Source organism: Anas acuta, chromosome 1 (genome assembly GCF_963932015.1).
Source record: "Anas acuta chromosome 1, bAnaAcu1.1, whole genome shotgun sequence".
Classification (NCBI taxonomy): domain Eukaryota; kingdom Metazoa; phylum Chordata; class Aves; order Anseriformes; family Anatidae; genus Anas; species Anas acuta.
Genome location: NC_088979.1, coordinates 27623018 through 27648532, shown reverse-complemented (window position 1 = coordinate 27648532; position 25515 = coordinate 27623018). Strand labels below are relative to the sequence as shown.

The 25515-nt window shown below is 38.0% G+C and overlaps 1 protein-coding gene across 1 annotated transcript; it reads right to left on the bottom strand.

Annotated features, from left to right (window-relative positions):
• Positions 1–69: 69 nt before the first annotated feature.
• On the bottom strand, positions 70–25434 carry NEK5 (NIMA related kinase 5). The gene is made up of 23 exons (XM_068673875.1): positions 24687–25434; positions 23737–23877; positions 22071–22167; positions 21338–21435; positions 19271–19354; positions 19096–19166; positions 17004–17090; positions 16528–16582; positions 14835–15035; positions 14669–14750; positions 14329–14456; positions 10824–11023; positions 9956–10022; positions 9499–9618; positions 8401–8484; positions 8194–8295; positions 6390–6470; positions 5484–5552; positions 4052–4175; positions 3728–3856; positions 2607–2744; positions 1814–1925; positions 70–1423 (listed from the first exon to the last, which is right to left on the bottom strand). Exons 2-23 carry the CDS (start codon positions 23851–23853, stop codon positions 1231–1233), a joined length of 2439 nt encoding a protein of 812 aa, XP_068529976.1. The 5' UTR covers positions 23854–23877; positions 24687–25434; the 3' UTR covers positions 70–1230.
• Positions 25435–25515: the final 81 nt, after the last annotated feature.

Genomic DNA, 25515 nt, shown 5'->3' with positions numbered 1-25515 from the left:
TACACATTTCATGATGCTTTACCTACTTTTAAATCAACGTTTTTGTTTGATTGCTTTTGTACCCAGAAGTTTTTGTTTTTTTTTCTAGCGGTTAATTAGCTGGTTCTCAAATGGGCTTGAATGAGATTTCATCACCTACAGCGATTCCTCCAGATCAATCCTATGGTATTTGCTTGCTTGCTTTTTTGCTACATATAATAATTGCACTTGACTATCCTCCTCACATTAGCTATTACCTTGTGTCCTTTTACAGTAGGATAAGTGGTATTTTTCTAGCCCTATTCTGAAGTTTTCTGTTCCTTGGGAATAGAAGGGTCTAGATTAGAGAACATAATTAGATGGTATGCAAATAAGAACTTTGAAACTCTAAGCTACTGCTCATTATAAAAGAGAAGAAAGTAAACATATTAAAAACATCTGCTTTCACAGCAAAAGTGGAGACTTTGAGCCATCACAGCAGTATTTTATGTTGCATAGCAAACTAAGAAGTGCAGAACGCTACTGAAATCACTTCAGAATGTGTTTTTTTTCCCCTTTATTTAAACTTCATCTGAATTAATGACACTGTTTGGAAGAACTTATTGTTCAACCATTGGAACCCTGTTCTATGTTAGGAACTGGGGAACACGTGATTCTCATGGTGCTAGTAAAACCTTTTACTCCTACTGTGTAAAACTGCTCAATAGTTGCAAGTACTGCGTGCAGTCTGTGCTATGCAAATTAAACTATTGGAATTACAAAGCTTCATTAGTGCTACTCAGATTATGAGAAGCTGTTAAAGCTTCTTAAAACAGGATGTTGATCGATCTACAGAAATAAAATACACTGAGTAGGAAATGTGATATAAAAATGGTTAAAAAGTGTGCAGTCAGAAATTTGCCCAAACAAGTGTTGTCAGAGATGTCCCAGGTAGTTTAGAACAAGAAAGAAAAGTGCATTTTAGTCTGGATCACAGTTTTTCAAATAGTAGACATCTAAAATTAGCCTGATTATTTTTTTCCTTCTAAAAAAATGGCAAAAACCCTTTCAATTTTAATTGTTTTTTAAGTGTTGAAAAGTAGTTGGTTTACTTGGCATTTGATGTCAGCTACCTGTTTTTTTCTAATTTTGTCACTGCTGCGGTTAAAATTTCAAGGATATTAATGGTCTGAAACAGTAACCATGCCGGTACTCTACGTAGCTGTTGCTTCTTGCTTGACTTTTTAATTATTTGTGTCAATACTAAGTGACTCAGTTATTTTCTAAATCATCATTAGGTTTTCCAAACAGTTTGCTAGGTAAGATCATCTTTTCTTCATGTGTTTGACCTCTATTTATTGAAAGCATGGAAGACTCTATGGTTCTCTCTGTTGGAGCAGTTACCACTTTTTCCAGAGATTCTTCCAGATCACGTCTCAGTTCGTCTTCAGAATCTTCAAAATTCCTGAAAATTTGAAACAAAGTTTTATTAATTCTATGTATCTGTTACGAGCATTTCTAGTTAAAAGCCTTCAAGATTTTTTTTTAATGTGTTATAAAGAATATGCAAACCACACACAAAATATGAACTGCTTCTTCACCCATCTCTGATTGTTTACCTATATTTATAAGGTAAAAAAAAACAAACAGTTGCAGAGCCATGTTAACAATTCTGCATAACATTTTTAATGTCAGCATTGGCATTTGACAAATTAGAGAATTGAAAATCAGATCAGCAGACTGTAAAACAAATTTTCTTCATTTAAGAACTTAAAAGAACTGAGGAGAAAAGCTTTAGGCAATGCATCCAGTCATTTCATGTGTATAGCTTTTTCTATTGAAGCGCTTGACTTACGTGTCCTCATCATCTGATCTTGGCTCAAGTCTGCCATCATCAACAGCAACACTGGAGCATGATTCTGAGTCATTTTCCTTGCTTTCCTTTGGTGACAGGGTTAATTTCCCTTCTGGAAAGGGAGAGAACATTCCTTTATTTGTATTACACATGTATAATAATTATTATATATATAAAATATAAATTATTATATATAAAATAATTATAATTATAAAGGTGTATGTAAAGTAATAGAAAATAAGTAAATGCTTGATTTTCTTCCCCAGTGACCAACGATGTAAGTACTGTGCATAACTGACTTGATCACACGTGTTTTAGTCAGTAGTTTATAACTTCTGTTCAGTGGAACCTCGCATGTTTGTAGGCTGTAACCACAAAACTATAAAGGGAAAGAAAAGGTAAATCTGATGCTGGTAGATTCAAGTTCCTAATACACGGACCTGCACTTTCAGTGGAAGACTTAGGGGACTACTGTTTGGGAAAGACTGAAAATTGCTGCTTGAATGCAGCAGCTGTGATTCCTTAGAAGTTCTCATTTTCAAAGACTGAAAGGCAACCTCAACATGAAAGGCGGGAGAACAATGACAAGAGTTGTTGTTTTAGTACCTAATGGCTAAATGCTGTGTGTAATCCACTAGCAACCTGTCCGTTTGGGTACAAATGTGCTTCACGATGTCAGCTGGAGTAACAGGGCAGAACTGGGTGTTGAGGGAGCGTGGTATTTTAATAGATATTATAGATAAATAAAAAGATAAAGAAAACCTTGTAATATTGGCAGTAATGGACGTCCTACCTATTTCTTCTTCAAGCTGGATGAAGGAGGCATTAGACAGCTCTGCTTTTGCTAAGATACTCAGGAGTGTCCCGGGTGCTGTTTGTTTCCATTGCTTCCTGTTTTCTGTGATGTCTTCAGGCAGAATGACATGGTCAGCTGAAGAACAGGAAGGTTTTCAGATCAATAAATCATCACTGTGGCTTGGCACTTCTGCTAGAATTAGACTTTCTAATACGGACACTGATTTCTTCCTTTTGTGTAATGCTAGAATCTGATTTTTTTCCCTTGTGGAATATTTTCTCTTTAAAAAAAAAAAAAAAAAAAAAAAGTATTTGATCTGATTGATACTGTAGAGGGAAAAAAATAGTCTAGACTATTTGTCACTAAAAACTTCTTAATGCCAGTTTTAATGCTCAAGTAATAAGCATATTAGGCCTGGAATAGACAGGTGCAGCTTCATTGAGTTGTCCTTATTCACAAATTTAGTGGCTTCTTAGGGCTGAAAAAATCAGAAGTTCCAGTTTTTCTTGCTCCCAGTGTTCATCATCTAAGGCAAACAAGAAGTGACATACTAACAATACTCCGCTTTGTTTTGACTATCCATGCAAAAAAATCAGGTTGTTTCTGTGTGTCTGGGGTAATGGGAGAACAGGGGAATACTGGAGCCCCTTGTTCCCAGCACCCAGTCACTGGAGCTGCCTGGCACTGTCAGAAAACGGCTATTCACCTCCAGAAAAAGAGCATCACCACGGCCAGACTTGTGTGCCAGTGCATTTGTGACTGTGCAGCAAAGCTAACAGGTGGTGTGGGAAGCCAGAACTCCACCACGTTCTTGGCTGGCTGGCCACAGACTGCCTGGGTCTTGTATATCATCAGCTCAAGGCCCAAGGAAGTGGTGGTGTTGAATTTAAAGTTAAGTTACATTGACATACATACATAGGAAGTTAGTTGCATTGACAGGCGTTTTCAGCCCATTCCCAAGATCACAGAGTGCTTCAGATAAAAGTCCTTCTAATTAAATGCCTGTTGGATCATGTGAACGTTCTGGTATGGAATTGTTTGCAAAAGTTTCTAAGTAGTCTGACTGAATTTTAGTAACTCCCTAATGTAACTCACTGCAAAATATAAAACTTTCTTACAAAATTCATTTTCAGCCATAGGATGTACAGATGTGACATCAGCATTGGCTAAAAAATTCAATAGTGTCTGGGGGGTTCCAGTTTGCCACTGCTTCCTGCTTTCTTCAGTATCACCTGCATCACTGGACTCTAAGGGAAAGAAAAGAGAAGGCAAAGTTATTTCATTTTTAAAAAATAGATTTCAGTGGAATTGTGTTGATTATAAGATATTACAATGAGAGAGAAACATCAGACAAATTTGCTATAACCTACAGTTATGAATTTACCTTACTCTTAACTGATTTTCAGGATTAATCCTAAGTATCACATTTCCCTAAGAAATACCTGTTTGGTATCCAGAAAGTTCTTCCAAAGCCCCGTCCATGGGATCTTCATAAACTTCCACCAAGTTCTCCTTAAGATTCTGCCCGTTCATGGAAGTCAACATCTCATTGACTTTATCTTGTACCTGAAAAAACAATAGAAGGAGAAAACATATACGGGAGAATAACTCACTTCCATTATTTCCAAATAACACCTGGTTCATCACAATAATATTCTTGCTTTGTGATATAATCCTAGTAAGAAGAAACAGCCGTGCTAATGTACTATTGAAATAACACAATTACCAAGCCAAGCTTTTAGTGTTATTGGGGAGGAGGGTATTTCAGTCAAAGAATGGGCAGGATCTTCGTTGTATTACTGTAAGACAACCAAACTTTCCCCAGAAAGGATGGAAAAAGCCTCATGCAAGCCAAAGAGGCTACATTTCATTCAGGCTACACCTGAATGAAAACAAAACAAATGTAATAGGCTTAGAGAATAATTTTGAATAACAATTGTGTACTTTGCCAGAGAAACCCTCTGCTCAGTTGAAAAATCCCCTTTCTGAGCCATGGAAAGCATGATTACATTGTCAAGTTCTCTCCAGAAACTGTAATAGGCAGAAAGTTAAATTATGGTCCCATTTCTCTGTAATGATACTGACTTTCTTCTTGCACAGCTCAATTAATGCTGTTCCTACTGATAGTATAAATCCTACATGTGTCTTGGCCATGGTCACTCCCTCAGTTTCGACCTATTCTGAAAATGAAGCAGCACCAGAAGGAATAGCCTGAGAAGACTCAGGTTCTGACCTTGGACTTGCGTAGTTTATACCCTGCCAGAGGCTACTGGTCTTGCTTGCTCTTTTTGGTCTGTTACATGCATAAGCTTCAAGCACAAAAGAGCCCTCACAGGAATTTCTGGTTTTGTAGTGTTCACTGGTATAGACTGAGTCACATCTGTAGTTTTCTAGCATATATAAACTGATATGGATTTTGCAGAGTTAAGTTTTCTATAGAAGTGTAGTAAGTTCTCATTTTCTAGAAGTAATAACCACATTTTTAAAAGCAGTGTAGCTAATAATTGTAGAAGTGGCCATTATCATTACAGAAGATACTCAAAGAAATGTACTAAATTCACAAATCAAATCTGGCATTTGCAGACTAATGCACTTTTGAGATGTGTTTTCCCCCTCAGCCCAATTTACAAAATTAAAATATCTGCACCACTTCTCATGTGAAAGATTGACCCAGATACCATCCAATTTCTCAAGCAATTATCTCCTCGAAGAAAGTCATATATATGCAATATGTCAACAAAGCCTCAAGGTGAAGCTTCATTATAACACAGATAGAGGGTGACAGTAATATAAACAGTTAAACCTGACCTCACGAAGCTACTGTCATGGTTTCAGCTTACTGAAGAAAATGCTTTGAATATAACCAAAGCCTACCTCTGCTTCTTGAATGTTGTCTTCCTCAGGAACACATTCATCTAAATTAATTTCAAACTTTATTCCTCCCTGAAGAAAATTCAGACACTTCATTAAGATAGGCTATTAAATAAAAACATTTAATTAAATGTACACAGATGACATGGAATTTAAATGGAACTTGAAAATTATTTTTCTATTAAAATAACTTCAATTTTCTTCTGTTTAACAAGATAAGTTGAACAAACAGGACAAAAATAGATTGCTCTGAGGTACACCTTATGGATATTTTCAAATGACTGCATCCACTAGAGAAGGCTGGAACATTTTAAGAAAAGATGTCTTTGATAATCATTTCATTCAAATCCTTGCAATACACGGAGCTGATTCATACAGTTGGTTCCCAGTCATTATTAATATTTGAATACTGCACTGCTTCAGTGCAGAATTTCACAAAACACCTTTAGACCACTTCAGAATTATATTATCTTATTATCTTATCAGAAATTTTCCTTATATCTTACGTGCATTTCCATTCAATTCCCAGCCCCTTTTAGAATTTAGAAGCATGGTAGAGAAGAAAGTTTTACAAAATATGTTAAGAAATTAACAGCCTGACGTGGCTGCACTTAAAGTTTGATATAAAGTTGAGTAAGTGGGGATTGATTACTGCCTGAGAAGATTTAGAGGGAGCCTCCCTCAAATGACCAGAAAAGCTCTGCTATACGTTTCTTTTCTTAATGATTCTATCCTGTCACAGAAACTTTTAGCAAACAGCAGTAGACCAGCACTCTTATCTGACTCTCAAATAACTTGATTTCCAGAGCTACTGTGGCATAACAGAGTTGTTTGAAATGTACAGATTTAAGAAGAAAATGGGGGATAAAAACCACACACACACGAATAAAAAATAGTAAGTATGGATACCTTTGTGCTATATTCCTTCTCTAAAATGTTTTGACCTTGTTTATTCTGGAGTCTGACTTGTTTAAACTTTTCTTCCATGTTCTGGAGATAGAGAAAAAAAATCAACAACTTTAAAACGCACGCTTTGGAACCAGTGTATGTGTATACCCACATACATAAAAAGACTCTCTTTAGTAATAAATATTACCACTGATTTCCTTTTATATATATATCAATAAGAATAGTTCATTCATTGCTTTATTTAGATTCTGATACTGAAAGACGTAATTCTGGCTTATGTAGCAGAAAAACAGGAAACCTTGCATAAAGTGCAACCTCTGATTTTTCAAAAACATGTTTCGAGGATACAGTACTGTGTCCAGAAACAATGCATCTTTTCTTTTCTATGATCATATGCAAGGTGACTCAGGCTGATTTCATTCCGGCAGACTTTGGGAGTCATGAAAATCAAGGTTATAATTGAAACCTATACCCGTACAAAGTCTAGCCGTGTTTCATATTATCCTGTTTGCTGGTTAACACCTAAAAGCTATTTAATAACCTTCTGCATATTCCTGCGCTCTGTGTTAGAATATGCCACATAAAAGCAAAGTGAATAATTGCATACAGCTCCTTCAGTGACCTCTTGCTATGAGGACACGTCCTCAACCTCAGGTGAAGCCACAAAAATTCACAGGTTGTACTTTTTGGAAATATCTATGCAGTTTCTCCAGTAGGTGGAGTGTCCATGAATTAAGTGACATCAAACAGGTGACATCAAACAGGTATAAAACCTTTTCTTTTATTTATTATTATGCTTTTCCCATGGGAATAACATTTCTGTCCTTTTGTGGCCTTGATGGTGTACAGTGCAGCTTATCCCACCGAATGATGTGTGGTGTAATTTTAGTAAAAGCCAGCTCCAGGATCCATGAATGTCACTGAAGAGTATCCTACTTCTATTGGCAGCTTTGGCACAAGTTCCAGCTGCAGCAGGGTAGCAATGTCTGTCACCGGTTTATGTGGAGGTCTGCCCCTTGCTGCTGAGCAGTGCAGGAAATCCTGCACTACATGAAGGAAATTCTGACTGAAGAATCCTATTAGCTAGCTCAGCATTGTTTTCCTTTCAGAATAAGCTGGCATTTTGCACACTGAAATAAATTTTAAGAAGCTGAGGCTTTCATTCTTTTCACTTGAGGAGAAGCAGACTTGTTGCTGCAAAACTCCCTGTGGTCTGGAAACCTCATCTGGTTTTCATCACACCAGCATTTTAAAGTAAAAGTGGAACAATTCTGAAAATCCATTCCAGTGCCTGTGTTGGTAGTATTTGATGACAAAGAAGTGATGGATTCCTGTAGCTGAAATCTTTAGTTCTGTTTCTTCCTCTTGTTTCTCCCAATCTTCTGTTTAAGTAAGGAGTCCACACAAAACTGGATTGAAACATATGCCCTACATAGGATCCTTACAGGAAAAGTACTCATGTTCTACACTGAGCTCAAGCTTACCGTATCTCCTGCACAGGATTCTCCTGCAGGTCTGCACTGTGAGTGGCTTCTTTACTTCACTCAGAAATCAAGGAAAAGAAATGCACCACAAAAGGAAAAGAAGCAAAAGTACCTCCCAGTAAGTATAGGGGAAAAAGCAATTACCAAAACAAATCAGAGCTTATCCCAATAAAGTTTCCAGCTATTCAAGAAAGGAACCTAGGAAGATTTTCAGATGTGGCACAAACATCAGGTAAGATTTAAGCTTTAGCATTTTTCAGGACTCTTGCTGAGTGAATCAAAGGCCATGCATAAAACGTTTTGTTTAGACTACGAGATACCTCAAGTGATTCTTTTGTTCCAGCTGCATCTGTGGCTTCAGACTGGTTCTCAGCTTTCCCTTGCCTCACCAGATAGGTTTTGTCTTGTATTTTTTGATTGTCCTAGGGAACAGGTTTATAAAATTTTCATTTCAATTATTAATTAAGTGTACAACCTTAAAAAAAGGAGAAGGAGAAATGACTGCATGCATGTTTGAGCTTTGCTACCTGGAGTATTCCTGCTCTGAATCTGAATTCTTTTATATTGCTGTGGTATTCTTCCCGAATTTTCTGTAACTGTTTCAGGTACTCCTATTAAACAACAGTAAGGTAGAACACATAGTTATTAGAAAGACATACAGAAACAGCACTAGCTGAACAAAATATTCCATGGATATCAAACTGCGTATGTGTGAGAAAAAAGGATCAGTGTCCACTACTGCCTATTTTAAAGATTGCTTGATACTTCCTATTAACAGGAGATTTAGGAGTTATAACTGTTCCAGACTTTAACCCTTCTGAAGCTTTTCTGAATGTTTTATGCTGGATTTTCTGTCTAGTTACACCTAAAATAGTCAATTCCAAGAATAAACTAAGGATAGTCTGAGTAATGACTCCAAATTCACAATCATAAAATAGAAAATAGTAGGACAAAAAAAATTATAAACCATTTATTGTATTGCAACCTCCTCCCCAAAATAAAACAGAATTTGGCAGTCTTCTGTTGAAGAAGATTCACCATTCCTGTGCTCTGAAGTAAAAACTTCAAATTTGGCTGGAAGGCAGTCTTTCGTTAAAGACATTTCTCTTACTGTTTACAAGACAGTCTGTCCCATTTTGCCTATGCTACAAACGGACAAATCCATAAAATCACATTTTTATAAAATTTAGTACAGACTTTGTAGAATTAAAGAGCAGCAGCCTTTGAAGAATGTGTGCATGATGAATATGTTTTTACGCCAAAGTCTGACCATTATGTTAAAAGCTAGTATATTTATTCTGACATTTTTTTTATAAATCAAAGATATAAGGATTAAATGTATTTACATGTTTCCATGTATTTAGATTTTAATGTATTTAGATTTATTTATTTATAAATAGATTTACTTCCATGTATTTAGATTTAGATTTTCTAGATTTTAAAATGACTCTGGAGGTCAGCTTTTGTGCAAGTCCTCACTGGTTTCTGCAAGATGGAACCAGACGAGCACAGAGCTTTTATTTTCCTAGTGGTCCAATGGAAAAAAGAAATCTCATGTAAAGAACACTATTGTCAAGGAGTGTAAGAAAACAGCTTTAAGCAACTCAGGAAAATATGTTATTTACCTGTTCTTTCATTTCATTCTTTCTAGACATGTCCTGATGATGCAATTTGAGATGCTCTTCTGTTATTTCCTGCTGCTGCATTTGGTCATGATATGGGTCAGCAGAGGAGGGCCGCAGTCCCTGTGGGTGTACAAATAAAACCCAGAGCAAAGGAATTTTCATTTAGAACCCCTTTCATCAGGGCCTATTCAGTTCACTTTTCCCCTTCCCCTGAAGCATGATGTTTGACAAGTGTGTATTTTTGCAGGTAAGAGTCACAGTAGAATTTTACAATGCTATAGTTTGATACTAGAAAATAAAACCTCAAGATGACCATTGTAGAGCAGATAGCAGACCCACTAGAGCAGAGCTTTCTATCTGACAGTGCCACAGTCTGTTGGAAAGACATCACTTCATCTTCAGGATTTTCAATCAGTTTCTTTTACAGATTTTGTTCTGTGGTTCAGTACTTACTTACCAGCTGTTTTTCCACTTTAATCTTGTACTGCTGGGCTTCAAAACGCCTTTGAAGATATTCTGCAGGCCTGAGAGAAGAAAGCGATGTTCACGTACTATATTTTATTTCACAGCTTCTATCTTCTGCACAAATAATTCTCTACCAGCTGTGTTTGTACTACATAAGTATGGATGGATGGATAAAATATGTATAAATATGGACCAAGAGTAAAATAACAAACAGAAAACATACTGACTTGGGGCATTCCCCTTGCTATTATTTTGGTTACCTTAGTCTACTGAAGAGCAAAGCTCTTCTTCACCTTCTATTTGATAAATAGTACATGAGACTGTTAATGAAAATGAAGTTATTTTTCCTGATCCTCAAAATATTGATAAATCGTGGAATGGAGAGACAATGTCAAAAGTAAAAATAAAAGATTCTACCTCTGCTTTGTAAAAGAAAGACTTTAAAGTACACAGACTGCTGGAGAACACGCCTTTATATCTGAAACCAAAATGTAAGCTCTGCAGGAAGACGACATTTGCTTGGCCTGCCTCCTGCTCTGTTCCCTGAAGTACAGAACAGCTTTTGCTCTTTATATCTTTCAGATGCTGGTGGGAAGGAAAGACAGTGCTTATCTTGAGTTTTACTCCACATCCAGTGAAACGCTGAGACTGGGGAGATATTTTGATAATAAAATTTCAAACATCAGGAAAATACATGCAGAACAGAAAGAGGAGTTACACTGTACAATAAACTTAAGTAAAAAAAAAAAATATCAAAGAACAAGCAGAGAAGGAATTATACTGAATGAGTTAATCGGGAAGGCTGAGAACTCCAAACATGCAGGACTGTTCACTACTAATAAAGAGTGAGAAAGGTTTACCCGTCAGGTGGGGGGGGTGGAGGTGCAACTTGTCCTTTTTGTTTATAGTATTCCTCAACTCTTTGGCTGATGTGAGACAGGTCATAATGTGCATTACCTTTCCTCTGCAAGTTGTCAAGTTTATCATAGTAATGACCATAATGGCCAAGCGCTCTGATATTTTCTGGCCTTTCTGCCATCTTAAATCTGGAGCTCTGTGGCTGAAAATACAATAAAGAATGTTAATTGCCCCATATTCATTTGTATCAATACCAGTGTGAACTATTTCCTGTCCTCCCCATAATGAGCTGCATGGTAATACAGGCTGTCTACAGTAGAGTTAGTGTTATGTTCTCCAAGCCTTTTCTCAAATAAAGCAGAAACTTCCTAATTTACTACATACAGAGTGTGTTTAATATTACTGTGGTCTCTCCCTTTTCCCCTGTTCCATCAGCTCCTGTGATTAAGCAGCAGCCCACACTGTGCGAGTCAGTCAGTGCAGGGCTTTGTACCCTGCACCTTGGTTGCCCTTGAGCCACGCCATTGTTCTGAAGCCCAAAGCACTGAGTTAATTCCAGGAGAGCTTTATTTTGACATGTGACAGTGAGGGGAATCTGGGATGTAGTTGTGGGTCATAAACATGCAGACTGCTGCTTTCAGGGAAGCACTGTGCTTGTGCATAATCTCTTTGATTATGTGCCTGTGGGAGCTTGCCTTTGATTTCTCCAAGTCCTCACTGTGATGAGACATTCCTGTATTTCTGCTTTGTGACAAGGCTGTCTTTTCCATCTCATAAGAACAATGAAGAGAAAGGTGATTGTCTAGCTGCTGCTGCATGACAAAAAAGAACTGCAGTATGACATCCACAAACATGACATCTCCCTCGGTGGGAGACTAAAAATTACTACATGGGGTATGAGCAAAATGCAGAATATTGCTTATTTTTCTTGCATAAATTAAAATCAGCTTGGTATCCCTTCCTTAGATGGTAAATACATTAATTATTGCTCCTTAGAAACACTGAAAATAAGCTCATCTACCTACAGCATAGTCCAGATTATATAGATTATATAGTCCAGCACAATATAGATTCACATTTATAGAAGAAAATTTTCTACTGCCAGTAATGATCCCAAGGAAGAGGTAATTTCAGGAAGTGTACGTGTTGTCCCTCCCTGAATGAAGTTTTAAAGTACGGTATTCAGAAGTACGGCAATCTCGAGCAGTAGGGAAAACAAATCAGACCATCTAAATAAGAGTGTTGAGAACCATGAGCAACAAAGCTTGCACTCTTTCTCCCCTCCAAGAAAGTCTGCAGCAAAGAAGATATACCCCAGGTGGAAGAGGTTCAGGGTAGAGAATACAAGAGCAAACTGGACAGAAGTAAGTCCACTGGCCCTGATGGGATGTGCCCACCAGTGCTGAGGGAGCTGGCAAATGTCATTGCGAAGCCACCGTCTATTATTGTCTTTGACTGATTATGGCACTTGTGAGAGGAAAGCAGATGCCAATCTTATCTTCAAAAAGGGCAGGAAGGGGGACTCATGGAACTACAGGCCCCACTGTCCTGGAAAACGTTTCCAGACACATAAAAGACAAGAAGGTGATCAGGAGTAGTCAGCACGGATTCACAAAGGGAAGGTCATGCTTGACTGACCTGATGGCCTTCTACAAGGAAATGAGCAGTTTGGAAGACAAAGGGAGAGCAGTGGGTACTGCCTGCCTTCTCTCCACTACTTTCTGATGCCGTCTCCCAAAAGACACTCACAGAGAAGCTGATGAAGTGTGGGCTGGATGAGCAGAGAGGTAGGTTGAAAACTGGCTGGCTCCAGAGGCGATCATGTTGCAAAGCCCAGCTGGAGGCCAGTAACTAGCAGCGTACCCCAGGGGTCAATACTGGGCCCAATCCTGCTTCACATCTCTGGTAACGATCTGGGTGATGGGGCAGTGTGCTTTCAGCAAGATGCTGATGACAAGAACCTGGGGAGAGCGGCTGACATGCCAAGGGTCATGCTGTCGTCCAGAGGGACCTCAGCAGGCCAGAGAAATGGGCCAACAGGAACCTCCTGGAGTTCAGCAAGGGGAAGTGCAAAGTCCTGCACCTGGGGAGGAACGACCCCAGGCATCAGTACAGGCTGGGGGCGCCCAGCAAGGAAGAGGGCCTGTGGGTGCTGGTGGACAAGCTGAACATGAAACCTTGTGCCAAGAAAAGGCTAACGGTATCCTGGGTTATGTTAGGCAAAGTACTGCGGCAGGTCAAGGCGCAAACTGAAACACAGCAAGTTCCTGCTGAAAATAAGCAAAACATTTTTTACTGTGAGGGTGACCTCACAGTAATAGAGAGGTTGTGGAATCTCAGTTGTTGGGGATCTTCAAAAGTCATATAGCCGTGGTCCTGGGCAAGTGTCTCTGGGTGTCCCTCTTTTAGTAGAGATGACAAGATGACCTCTACAGGTCCTTTCCAGTCTCAAATATTCTGTGATTCTGTGAACCCTGAAGCAGCTCATTCAAAGCATGACACTATGCAAATATCCCCACTACCCTGGAAAAAAAAATAATAAAAAAAAATAATAATTAAAAAAAAAAACTGTTTTCTTCATTTGGATGATGAAAGACTGTGGGAACATGTGATAACATGTTCACTGATAACATTAGTGCATGTCTGGCAGATCAAAACACTGTGGACAAAATTCTGCCTCTGATTACAGCAGAGCACGATGAAAGGAAACTCAGCCAGCATCTCTGCACTTGCATGGATATGCACAAATGGAACTATGAGGAAAACCAAGTACTATGTTCTGCATTGGGCCAGCACTGTCCTCAGGCATCTTAGTGACTGCTCGAGGGCTGCAGTTCTGGGAATTCCACAGATCTCTACCATCAGCTAATCTACCCTAACTGCAGCATGCAATTACTGCTGGGAGATCCCGGACCCTAACTGTGCTTTGCTCTAGTTTGTCAGCACCCACGAGAGTGCTACACACTCGTGAAGGTGGGAAGTGATACCAAGTAAGAGGCTGGAGATAGCACACAGCTTGAGGAAACAATGAGGTAGAAAATGAGGGAGGGACACAGGTCATTGTGAGGAACTGGGGCTTCCTGCTCTAAGGTTTTATCCCAGTTTGTTTTAATTGTATCTGAAACGAGGGCACTGGGCACCACTGGTTTTGCCCACGAATGGGCCCTCAGGAGGTGTGACATAAAAGAATCGGTACATTTGCTTTTATAGCAGAAATGCAAGCCCAAAGTTCATTTGCCTTTGTATAAACATAAATGCGAAATGTGCCTGACTGCTTTTGTTACAAAGGACCAGGCTGAAGCAGCCTAAACTCCGTGTTTCCCACTTAGGCTTTCTAAAACACCTCTTCTGAGACTTCTGGAGTCCTTAACTAACTCCACTGACTTGGTGTAGGCATTAGGTTGGATTTAATGTATCTTAAAGAAGCCTTCTAAAGGACCTCTTCTAACAGCAGGAATTTGCCTTCTAAGATAATTCAGTGTTATCAGCAATGTGGATGCACTCTACCTGAGGCTGCTGCCCTCCTGAAGGTTTCCATTCATTTCTTTGAAAGAATCCCTGTGTCTCAACAGGTGCCACCATTCCAGATTCTGAAGGAACTTGGTCTTGCACTCTCCTTTTTTGAAGCTTACATTCTTTTTAAAAATAAAAGATTAGCAAGTTACCCTCTGTGCTTTCTACAAGATTTCAGTTCTCTCCTTTTTTTTTTTATTTCCAAATTTTTCTGAAGCTCTTGTATCCAAATGTGCAGCAAAGACTATTGGAGAAAGTTATCACCATCAAGTATATCACAACTAGCAAATGTTAGTGTAGAACCAGTGTTGAAATCATTAAATATTATCTTTACCTTGTATCAGCTTGGCTCCAGGCTGTGATGCTGAAGGCTTTCTTCTATTTATCAAAGTGAGACTGAGTTCTTCCTGTGTTAACTATCAACAAAAAAGTACCAGACAGAACTGTTTATAACACAATACACCTTTCTCTCTTGGCAAGCAGCAGTACAAGGCACTCACCTCAGGGGGCAAAAATCTGAGAACAAGCTTCTGCAAGAAGGGCTTCCTCAAAATAGAATTCACCGATGGTCGATCTCTTGGAGATACTTTAAACAACTGGGAAATTAACGCCCTCAGATCATACGAATATTTGGGAGACACGGGCTGAAAATATCCTCTGCAAATCTTCAGCACCAGCTGGTGCAAGCTACTGCCTTCAAACTTAATCAATGAAAACAACAGAAAGAGGACAATAAGTACTGCTGGTTGGAAATGATGAACTAAACACCCACATTTGAAAAGGGTACTTGTGGACAGAAGCCCTGTGCTATGCAATCTCTTCCCAAACAATTTCTCCCTATCCATAGTTTGCTGTGGGAGATCAACAGAACCACTCTCTGATTGTACTTACTGGTTACATTCTCCTAGTTTAAGCTCCATGACTCAGCAGGTCTGATAGCTCTGGCACTTGGAAGAGGTTTTTCGTTGTTTCATTTGTAGTACAGTGTCATACAATAACACAGACACACTTTTTCCAGAATTAAACATCATTATTTTTGCCAAAAGCTGTTCAGCAGAGATGCACATACATACTGTTTTCAGAGGGTTCATCTTTAAAACCTTGGTTCCCACAACTTAGCCTCTGTGGTCTGTGTTCTCTCAGGATCCAGGATACAACCTGATTTTTAACAACTGATGCCACTCAGCTGACTCAGTCCTCTCTGGTCAGACGATCTCTTAATATATCAGCATCAATCTAATTTTTAGGGCCTAAGACAAGCAAAACTAATTTTGAAAGCAACAGTTTTCTAAAATTACCATTGTATTTACTTGGATAATTTGAAGGTGTTGTAACCCAAATTTGCTCTTGCATTTCCCTTCTACATCAGCATCTAGTTCCTGCCTTCAAATTTAAAAAAAAAAAAAAAAAAGGCAGCAATATGAAATAGAATAGCTAATATTCATAAGAAGAAATAATGATTTTTTCTCACTTTGTGAAATCTGGAATATTCCTCCCTTGTTATCAGCTCAGCACAACTGCTCTCCCTGCCAGTGCTGCTCTGCCAGCTTTGATCACATTGATGCCCAGGTCAACTTCAATTGGGCCCAGGAATCCGACCCTTTTCCTGTTGTTGGGATTAGTCTCTGCTTTGTTCCCTTCTCCACATTCACAGGCTGAGGATTACTTGAGGCTTAGATCATACAGAGGACAGCACAGCTTCCTAAAGATGCTGTCTCAGTTATCTTTTGACATGAATGTGCTTCCAAACAAAATACAACCTTTAGGAGAATGTTTCTTGAGACTTGAAATGCTCTCCGGGGAAATGTAGGTTTCAAACTCTTTAGCGAGTACAGATTGGTGTTTTCAAATAGAAATGAATAAAATGATGTGCCTAAAGCCTTGAAGTACAGCTTTAATTCTTTCCATCTGCCTTTTCAGAAAGTATAGTACTTATTAAAGAGTAAATATATGTTCGACAGACTTATATATACACATAAAAATTCTAGAACTACAATATAATATATTGTATTATAGTATGCTCAAAAAATTCAATACAAAATATTTAAACACTGGCAGCCATCCTTTAATATGAAGAAGTAAATTGAAAATAATACTAGTAGCTGTCTATGAATATTGTTATAACTACATATATTCCAGGCTGTTCACTCTATTTTTAATAATATGATATTGATCTGATTCTAAGATACTTACAGGATGCTTTAGTGCACATAGCTCATAGAGCACACAGCCAAGAGACCAAATATCTCTGTAAATAAAAGGAATTCAGGTTTCAGGAAAAGCCTATAATATTTTCATAGATGTAATCTTTTTTTTTTCAGCTCTCAAATTTACTAGCATCATTCTAATGAAGATTAATATTGGTGCAACTTTTGATATTTCTTAGTATGCAGTGAAAAGAAAACCTTAAATCTCTTTTTTTTGTTGTGGCACCAATGTTTCTACAGTACCTAACCAGGTACTATTATTATTATTGGAAGAGGCACAGGATATAAATGATGCCTGCTTAATATTCCTAGCGAGATTGAAGAGCAAAGCTACCTGTAGCTGATGTATGTGAAATTCCTGGTGCTCTGCAGAAATACAGATTTAAACCATGACATTATTTACGTTCTCTTGTGCCTGCACACCCTCATGAACAAGCGTATGAAGAAAACTGAGAGACTCACGTTTTATTGTTATATGGTCGATTTTCACAGATCTCAGGTGACAGATAATAAGGGGTCCCTACACAGGTATAGGCAAACTCCATAGTGCTGATGAAACACAGTGAATAAAAAGGGTTACACATTGAAAAAGTCTGCAAGCAATTGAGTTAAGAGCCCGTGGGGGTTTTTATTTCTGCTCTTAAAATAGTTCAATAATAGCTTAATGAAACAACCCAAGAAACACTAAAGTACTTCCCATTTCTGTGTAAAAATGACCAACTGTCTTAATACAGTGTTTGCATTTCAACAGAAATCACAAGAATTCTCTTTTCCCCACTTTTCACCAGCATTGCAATCAAAATTTGCAAGGAACAATGATCATTAACACATGATTCTGAAAGCTGTCAACCACACCTCAAAGTATTAGAAGCCTCCAACATATTCACTGAAATAAGATCGTAGGTGCCAGTCAGTCATGCAAGCTAGAAACTGTGGAAGAAGGAACAACTGTCCAGAAACTAAAGCAGGAGTAAATGAATTCTATTTCCATCTCTGCTGCTGACTCGTAATGTAGGTATAGCAAATATAAAAAACTTGTTGGATTCATTTCACTTGCTTTTAGTTATTTACACTGTGGATGTCATCAAGAGTCACTGGGAAGTCAGTGGAGAGAAACAGAATCACAGAGTGATTCCTCTCACTCTACAGCAGGTGTCAATAAAAGCTGACCATTACCCTCCTTATTGAGGATATGAAATCTGACTGCCAGAGCTGTCAAGGATACCTAACAGAAAATAAAAGTATTGGGCACTATCTGTAATTTGGAAGTGGAGAATGGAAATGAAAATGCCTTTGTGTATCACAGGGGATGGGAGGAAGAGGGACTGAGAAAACTAATTCACTTGTTACATGTGAAAAAGCACATTCAAGCTCCAAATATTTTGCTTCTGAAGTCCCAGATACCTATTAAATACTCCTCAAAATGCCCAGACTTGCACATTCACATTCTGAGGTTTACTTTCAGCAAAACTTCCCAGCTCTGATGCACCACCAAATTTTCAATGTTATTTAGGCCTCATTCCAAAGCAATCTGATGGGGCCTTGACAGAAATGACCTATGCTGTACATTCACCTGAAGAATGCATTAAGGTATTTTATACCAGTACATAGTTAAGTAAGTCTGAAGAGAGTGCATAAATTGTCTATGCTGGTTAAAGTCTTTATTGTGTAGACAGGAATGTGATTCAGCTTGGATTAATTTAATTTGGGGATAGGAAAAGTTGCAACGAGTGAATTGCAGCAGGTGGAGTACAAAGCAACCGAGAAGGACTGACAATAGAAGGACAATCTGCAAAATGATCATCAGAGGAAATTACATTTCCACAAACCGTGGAACTTCGTTGCCATGAGATCCTGCCAAGGTCACAGATATCAAGAGGCTCAAAAAGAGATCAAGTTCAAGCATTGTCCTTTTGTTAGCATGTTAGACATGTTTTGACCATGTCAAAAAGCACTCTCCTAGACAATGTCTGGCCACTTTGTAGGTTAGGCCAACCTTGTCCCCAGAGCCAATAAAGAAAAGACCACCCTCTTTGGCAGAAGTTTAGCCAGAGGGATGCAAGCCATGACAAAACATTTACTCTAAGGGCCGGGGAAGAATGGGTTCTGGCCTTTTTTTATTTGTTTTTTGTTAGTATAGGCACAGTTTTGAAGAACATACTAAGAAAAGAAATAATATGACCTGAACAAACTCTTTTCTTACACTATTTCCAAACGTTTAATGCTGTTCACTGCTTTTTCTTTTCATGAAGCACCAGAAGTGATTATCAAGGACTGCAAAGAACAGTTGTACCTCCAGAGTTTCTATGTCAGTTCCACAAGGAACAGGAAAAGATTGAGGGAAAGACCCTCTAACAAGAGTCCAGTTACAAGGATCTGTGGTTATGTTCAGGATGGCACATTTTAGGATACCAGAAAAAAAATATAGTGACAGACCCCTGATATCCTAGACCAAGCACAGCCCACAAACAATTTGCACACTCAGGTTGCATTCTGAACATTCAGAAATAGATACATTTGGTGTAGATCATAGACTAATGAAAGAGGTGCTTACTTGGTCAACTGTCTTGCTATGCCAAAGTCCCCAAGCTTTGCTATCTTTCCATTATTGCTAAGAAAAATGTTCTGCAAACAAAGAAGAAACTGGTGTGCAACAATGAAACATGGCACAGCTTCTCAAGTCTTTTGACATGATAAAATCACCCCCCTTCCAGTTCTAGTTTTACTACCTGTGCTTTTACATCTCTGTGTAAAATCTTCCTGTCGTGAATATGCTTCAGGCCCAAGGAGATCTGCACAAACCAACTCAAAATCTGCGGTGAAAGACAAAAGGAATAGATATCTGATAAATTTGATATGTGGATAAATTGGCATGGCGCTAATCTCCAGCAGGACATTTTAATTAAATATGTACAACAAAGACAACAACAAAATCTAAAACATGTCGATCACACACACCATAGAATAGTAGGAAACAATATTTTTGTATGAGTAAAATGAATGCCATAGTTTTGCTTTCCTTTCTCAGTACTATCAGGGAACTAAATGAAAATAAATACCTATTCCCACTTTCTGTATCCCAGTCAAGTTTTCACTGACTATCACAAGACCATTACCTGAGCAAGGACTGAAGAATCATGTCAAAGAAGAGTTAAGAACACTAGACCATTATTTAGAAATTAGTTCAAAAAACAAGCCATAAATGGGTGGTGTCTTAATCCTCAGCAGTGTAAGCCATACCATGCATTTATAATATTTGTAATCATACCAAACGTGATCCAGGAAAGAAGAAATAGAGGATGAAGGTCTGAAATGTGATTAAACAACATAGGTATGAAGAAACTTATGATAGTAAGTAATCACAACAGTTCACCCTTGCCCCAGGACAACTCTTAAGCATGTATTCAATTCCAGATATATGTGATTTATTGAATAATGGCTGCTGAACTTAATTCAGAAACAAAAGTAAGATGTGCTTACACACTCCTATCTTAAGGACAATTGATGATCATGGAAAACTTTAATTCAAGTAATAATCTTCTATCTAGTAATGTTTAACATTTCACAGATGATTTCCTGAATAGGGCTGATGTCATAAATTAGACTTCCTTAGGCATACACTTGAAAATATACAGATTTTTTAACAAAGTTATGTTAAATTGAGTAATTTGCTCTCTGTTCTTGATTGTCAGATGCATCTTTAGTTTCTATAATCCATTCTTTTGTCTGTAATTCCTTTGTCTTTCTTTGGATATGCCATGTTCTGTCTTGGCAAGGTTTTTTTGTGTGTTGGTTCCCTGTTTTGTCTTTTTGTGATCTGTGATTTTGTCCTCTTTTTATTTTCTCTCATGTTCTCTCTGCCTCTATTATGACTCCCAATTGGATCATAAAATTCACCACTGCTGAACCAGTAATTCACTTCCAACTGACTTCTACACTAAGGAGTTTCTCTTTTCCTACTAAAGCGAGAAGAAATGTCACAAAATTTCCTTTTTTCTTTTTTTTTTCTTTTTTTTTTCCCCACTTCTATGCTATAGAGTAGATTTCCATTAACAAGTTAGATATTGTCTGTCTAGTATCTAGGTAAGTTTTCATTGCAACTGCAAAAGTGAAAAGCTGCACAAAATTAAATATCCTTAGAGTTCCGAATACTAAGTCCAACATATAAGAGAAGATTTCCTACAGAAAGCTGAAGTTATTTAAAAGATGAAGGAATAAGTGAAGGATGAATAGGAAATTCTGTTTCTGAGAACTGCAATACTTCTCACATGCGCCTATTTACAAACTGAAATACCTGTGAACATGCTCCACAAGCAGTCAGAATCCTGGCCTTGTTTCTCTGTGTCAGTTTAACAATTTAAATGGCATCAGAGAATTCTTGACCCAAATAAAATGAATGAGAGATTTACCACTGACTAGTATAAAGCATGATATACTATGATGTAAATAGCAGAAAAGAATGAAAATTTCATATATAATATATCCCCTAACACCTCTAAAACACCTTGTAAAAGTAAAAATAAAGCCTTTCTGGCTAAGCACGTATACTACTAAGAAAAAGTGCCTCCAGTATAGGAGGAGCAATGGAAAGAATATAATTGGCATCAAAATACTGTCAACAAATTCATTTAAGATCTTAAACAAGTCTAAAAGGAAACTAAATTCCCACTAAAACTATCAGTTTCTTTAAAACGTTCAGTTTTTAAAACAGGTCAGAAAAGAAACAGTAGCAAGCACTGCATAATTCAATGTGTTTTACATAAAACATCCTTTCCTCTAAAGGTAACTTCTTTCACCTGGTCCTCATCAAACAGTACTCCATGCTGCATATTTATCCGCTTCATTAAATCTCCACCATCGCAGTATTCCATCACGATATACAGCTTGTTGTTTTCTGAAAGGAAAAGTATTTCTTTCCTTTATTCCTCATTAATACAGCAATAATTATTAAATTTCACCTGAAACATACATTAATTGCATGCTCTCTATGGACACTAGCCTTCATCTTTGCTTCACAGGCCCTCCAAAATCCTGCATGAACCTGTGATGGAAAGCCATTCCACTCCCTCCCTCAGTCCTAAAGTCCAAGCCAAACCTTTTCTGCAACCTTACTGATACCCCAAGATACGTTTTCTTTCCTATTTTCCTATTTTTCCTAGTTTCTCATTCATTTTATTTCCTATTTCCTGCTGTGCTCAAAAGCTCTCTTCTTCTATTGCAGCTCCTGGGAAGGTCTCACAAAACTCTGGACCTCTGTTGAAGGTCAAGATTAAAGTTCAATGGGAAGAAATGCAAACCCCTCAGGATCCAGTGTTTGTTTTGTAGGACTTTTGGTCCCACCCACCCACAAGGAGAAAGAAAGTGATGACTAAACCTGGTACCTTGTGTTCATTTTTAGGAGTCGGCACCTAACCCCACTGATAAGTAAGGTGCTGGGGATAGGCTTATGGCTGGGCAATATGAACAAACTAGGTTCTGCTGCCTTTCACTCCTATAGTCACAAATAAAACAAAAATGTTGAAAGTAAACCTTGCAAAGAAGCAAAGAAGGTTACTATATTTGCATGCTTCATCTTGGCCAGAAGAATGACTTCTTTCTGCGAGGCTTCCTTTTCTTTCACAGGCATCTACAAAGAATTAAGGAACTATATTTTAGCAATGATGTATTTAAGTCTCTTCAATAACAGTTACATTGCTGTCAAATCATTCCCACAAGTACATAAAGATTGTGCCACGGTGATGCAGAAATACTAGAACATATGATGTACATACATTTGCAGCATATGTTGGTAAATATACTGGAACATTATCAAAGTAAAAACAAATTATGATATTTTACAAAGAGGCAAGTGTCTACCTTTAAAATTCCTACACAAATGTTATTACCAACTTAGTTGGTGAACAGAGGTAAACTCATGTTTCAGTGATTCTATACTGATTCTATTAAAATGTCCTCTTTCATTTACAAAAGTAAGTTTCTTACTCTCATTCTTAATAAATAATTTTGAAATGTAATCCTTAAAGATTCAAAAATCAAAAGGTGAAAATAAAGACACACACAATCAAACATATAAATGACACATAGACATACCACATACTACAAAGACACACTCTACCACATAAGAAAAATCATACTACTTTGAAGTCAGAATTTTCTGTAACCACCTCGTGGTTTTTAAACAACTGGGGTAAGTAATAACACTCTATTAATTTAAATTTTTCTATTTTGCATACATCAAAATATGAGATTAGAAAGAACCAAATTACTGGTTCTGAACACAGATAAACCATTTTTTATTTAGTTATCATTACTAGCATATCAATTTTTCTGTGTTTGAATCTGAAGGTTATGTAGCTTTTCCTAGAACTGACACATAAAAATTCATGCTTCTGTTATGACTCTCTCATACATTTGAAGTTCACTAGTGCAACACAGAGTGTAAGAGCTGTCACAAGCATGTAGACACTCACTGAAATTGACCGCTGAATTCCCTGTACTGAAATCATATGGAGTTTAATTGCATGTGTTTTTGGAACTAGATCTAGGAGTGGCATTACTCTGATTACCCAAGCTAGCCACCCTAACCTGCCTTTACAGCCCACAGAAAGAAACATGGAGCTTATGGACCAATTCACCTCCTTCTGAAACAGAAGTCTAAAATACACACAGCAAACAGCATCCCTTGTTCTCAAAGAAAGGGAATTAAGCCATGTAGCTGAGATAATGACAACTACAGAACGGACACTTCAAATTAGATGAAATGAATCAAAATGCCTTACACATAAATGAGAATCAGAAAGACTGCTGTGTATTACTCATACCTGAAAATATGAACTTTTAAAAAAAAATAAAAAAATGAAAGAGTTTAGAGAAAAGTATCACAAAATCATGGCTTGTTATTTCAGTAGCAATAGTTTTGTTGTACTTGAATCATCTGTTATAAAGCTTAAATCAGGTAGTATCATGTATGCTAGGTAAAGCTTTGAAAAAAAAAAAAGAAAAATAAACTGTTTATATAAAATCACATATTTAGTCTATGTTTTTAAAATTAGGCAGTCAAAGAGTACAGTCTTTGGCAAGTTTATGTCATCAAGATGCAACTACAAATGTGACACCTAAGCTTATAGATTAGCTAAATGCAGTTGTCATAATTCTGTAAATAAGTATTGTTATCATCCAGGTTTTGTTGTTTTACCTTAGTTAAATCAATCTCTTTGATGACACATTGCTCATTATCCACTTTTCCTTTTGCCAAGAATATTTTGCCGTAAGATCCTTCTCCAATTTTCTTAAGGATTTCATATTTGTCCATGATGTCTTTATCTTAAAGCAGTGGCTAGAACAAAAGAGTCCCCAGATTAGTATTGTATGTAGTCAGTGCTAAAACATCTGAGTTTGTCTACTGAAATAGAAACTACTTTTAATGACTGTATTTTTTCCTCACATTTTTATCACATTTTTATTAATGATGCAGATTTGTCCTCAAAATGTCATCTCCTGGAAGACTGCAAATTATCGTGGATCTGAACTTAAGCAGCAAGTTTATGAGTGTCTCATAAAGGAAAGCATGAAACATTGTCCTAGCACACCCTAAAATTAAAAAATGAGAAGGCAGCAAAAGCATTATGGTGTGGTGTTATTACGGTGTTATGGTATGGTATTATTCTTGGAGGTCTTTTCCAACCTTAATGATTCTATGATTCTGGGAAGTTTGACGTTATTTATTGAAGTTAATGATGTTGCACACTTGTTCTTTTAATGGAAAACATAAAATTACAGTGTGTTTCTTGTTGAACTTTCTCTGGTAGAAAAGACCAAGTATTCTGGGTCATTACCACTGGGTATTCGCAACCTATCCGCAAGCAAGCTTAGAGGACTAATACACACACACACTCCAAAACTGTTCTTGTTAGCTGGACTAAGTTTTAACCAGGAAGATTTGGTGACACACTGCACTTTTCCTGTCAGGAAGGAAAGCCAGGCTCGGTAGCAGACCACCTCGGCCTGCGTGAAGCCATCTCCGCGGCCCGGACCCCTTCCCGCCCTGCTGTGGCACCGTCGCCATGGCGACGCCGCGCACCGCGCGGGCGGCCATGGCCGGGGCCTCCCTGAGGCGAGGTGCAGGCGGGGGGACGCGGTACCTACTGCGGCCGCCGCCTCCGGAGCCCCCGAGGCCAGCCCGAGGAAGAAGAGGAGGAGGAAGATGAAAGATGAGCAGCCTTCCCCGGCTGCCCTGCCCTCGGCGGGGTGTGGCGTCTGTGGCACTACCCTCGCACCCCTCCGGGAGGAGGAGGCTGCACTGCTTCAGGCAGCCGTGAGGGGCTTTGGGTGTGTGCAACGCAGGAGAAATAACAGCCCTGTTCCCCATCTTGACATTTTCTAAAGCTTTTCGTATTTATTTTTCTCCAGTATTATTTAACACAGTCCAGAAGCACCTTCCAGGGAGAACTGTACTGGGGTCATGTCTACACTTTCCTGTCAGGCTTCTCATCACTATTTAGTACCCAACAGCCAGCCCAAATAGCACCATTAAACTTAAATTACACGTAATGCATCCTGCAGAAGTTTCTCTCTTTATCAAAATGGGGAAAATTGTCCTTTTTAATGAACAAATGAGGTTTCTTCCACACATGCAAATAGCATATATAAAAATCTTGTCATTGAAGCCAAAAGTTCACCATCAGGTATTGTCAGAGAACTAATAGCTGCATGAACTATGCCTCAAATAATTAGCATAGCTAAATGTTTTCCATAAAATGCCCTTCAGACAAAATCAGTTATTCCTGCTATGCAGTATTTCAAGACATTGCCAGGAAGAAAAACTTCATGCACAACTGTCACATCACTTCTTTGAAATAAGACAAAGAAAGCAATTAAAACAATGCTGTTAGCACTAATGGTTTTGGCTGAATATTTCTACAAAGCTATTACCAACTCCAAATATATTTAATATCTACTTTTTTGTTATTTGCAA

What these genes read in the sequence shown, in the direction of transcription:
- NEK5 (XM_068673875.1), bottom strand. Translation starts at nt 23,853, where the DNA reads ATGGACAAATATGAAATCCTTAAGAAAATTGGAGAAGGATCTTACGGC. An exon ending in CAGGAGGGCAGCAGCCTCAG is followed by an intron (nt 11,024 to 14,328) that starts GTAGAGTGCATC and finishes TTGTATTTTCAG; the next exon opens with CCACAGAGCTCCAGATTTAA. An exon ending in TATGGCTGAAAATGAATTTT is followed by an intron (nt 2,745 to 3,727) that starts GTAAGAAAGTTT and finishes CCTGTTCTTCAG; the next exon opens with CTGACCATGTCATTCTGCCT.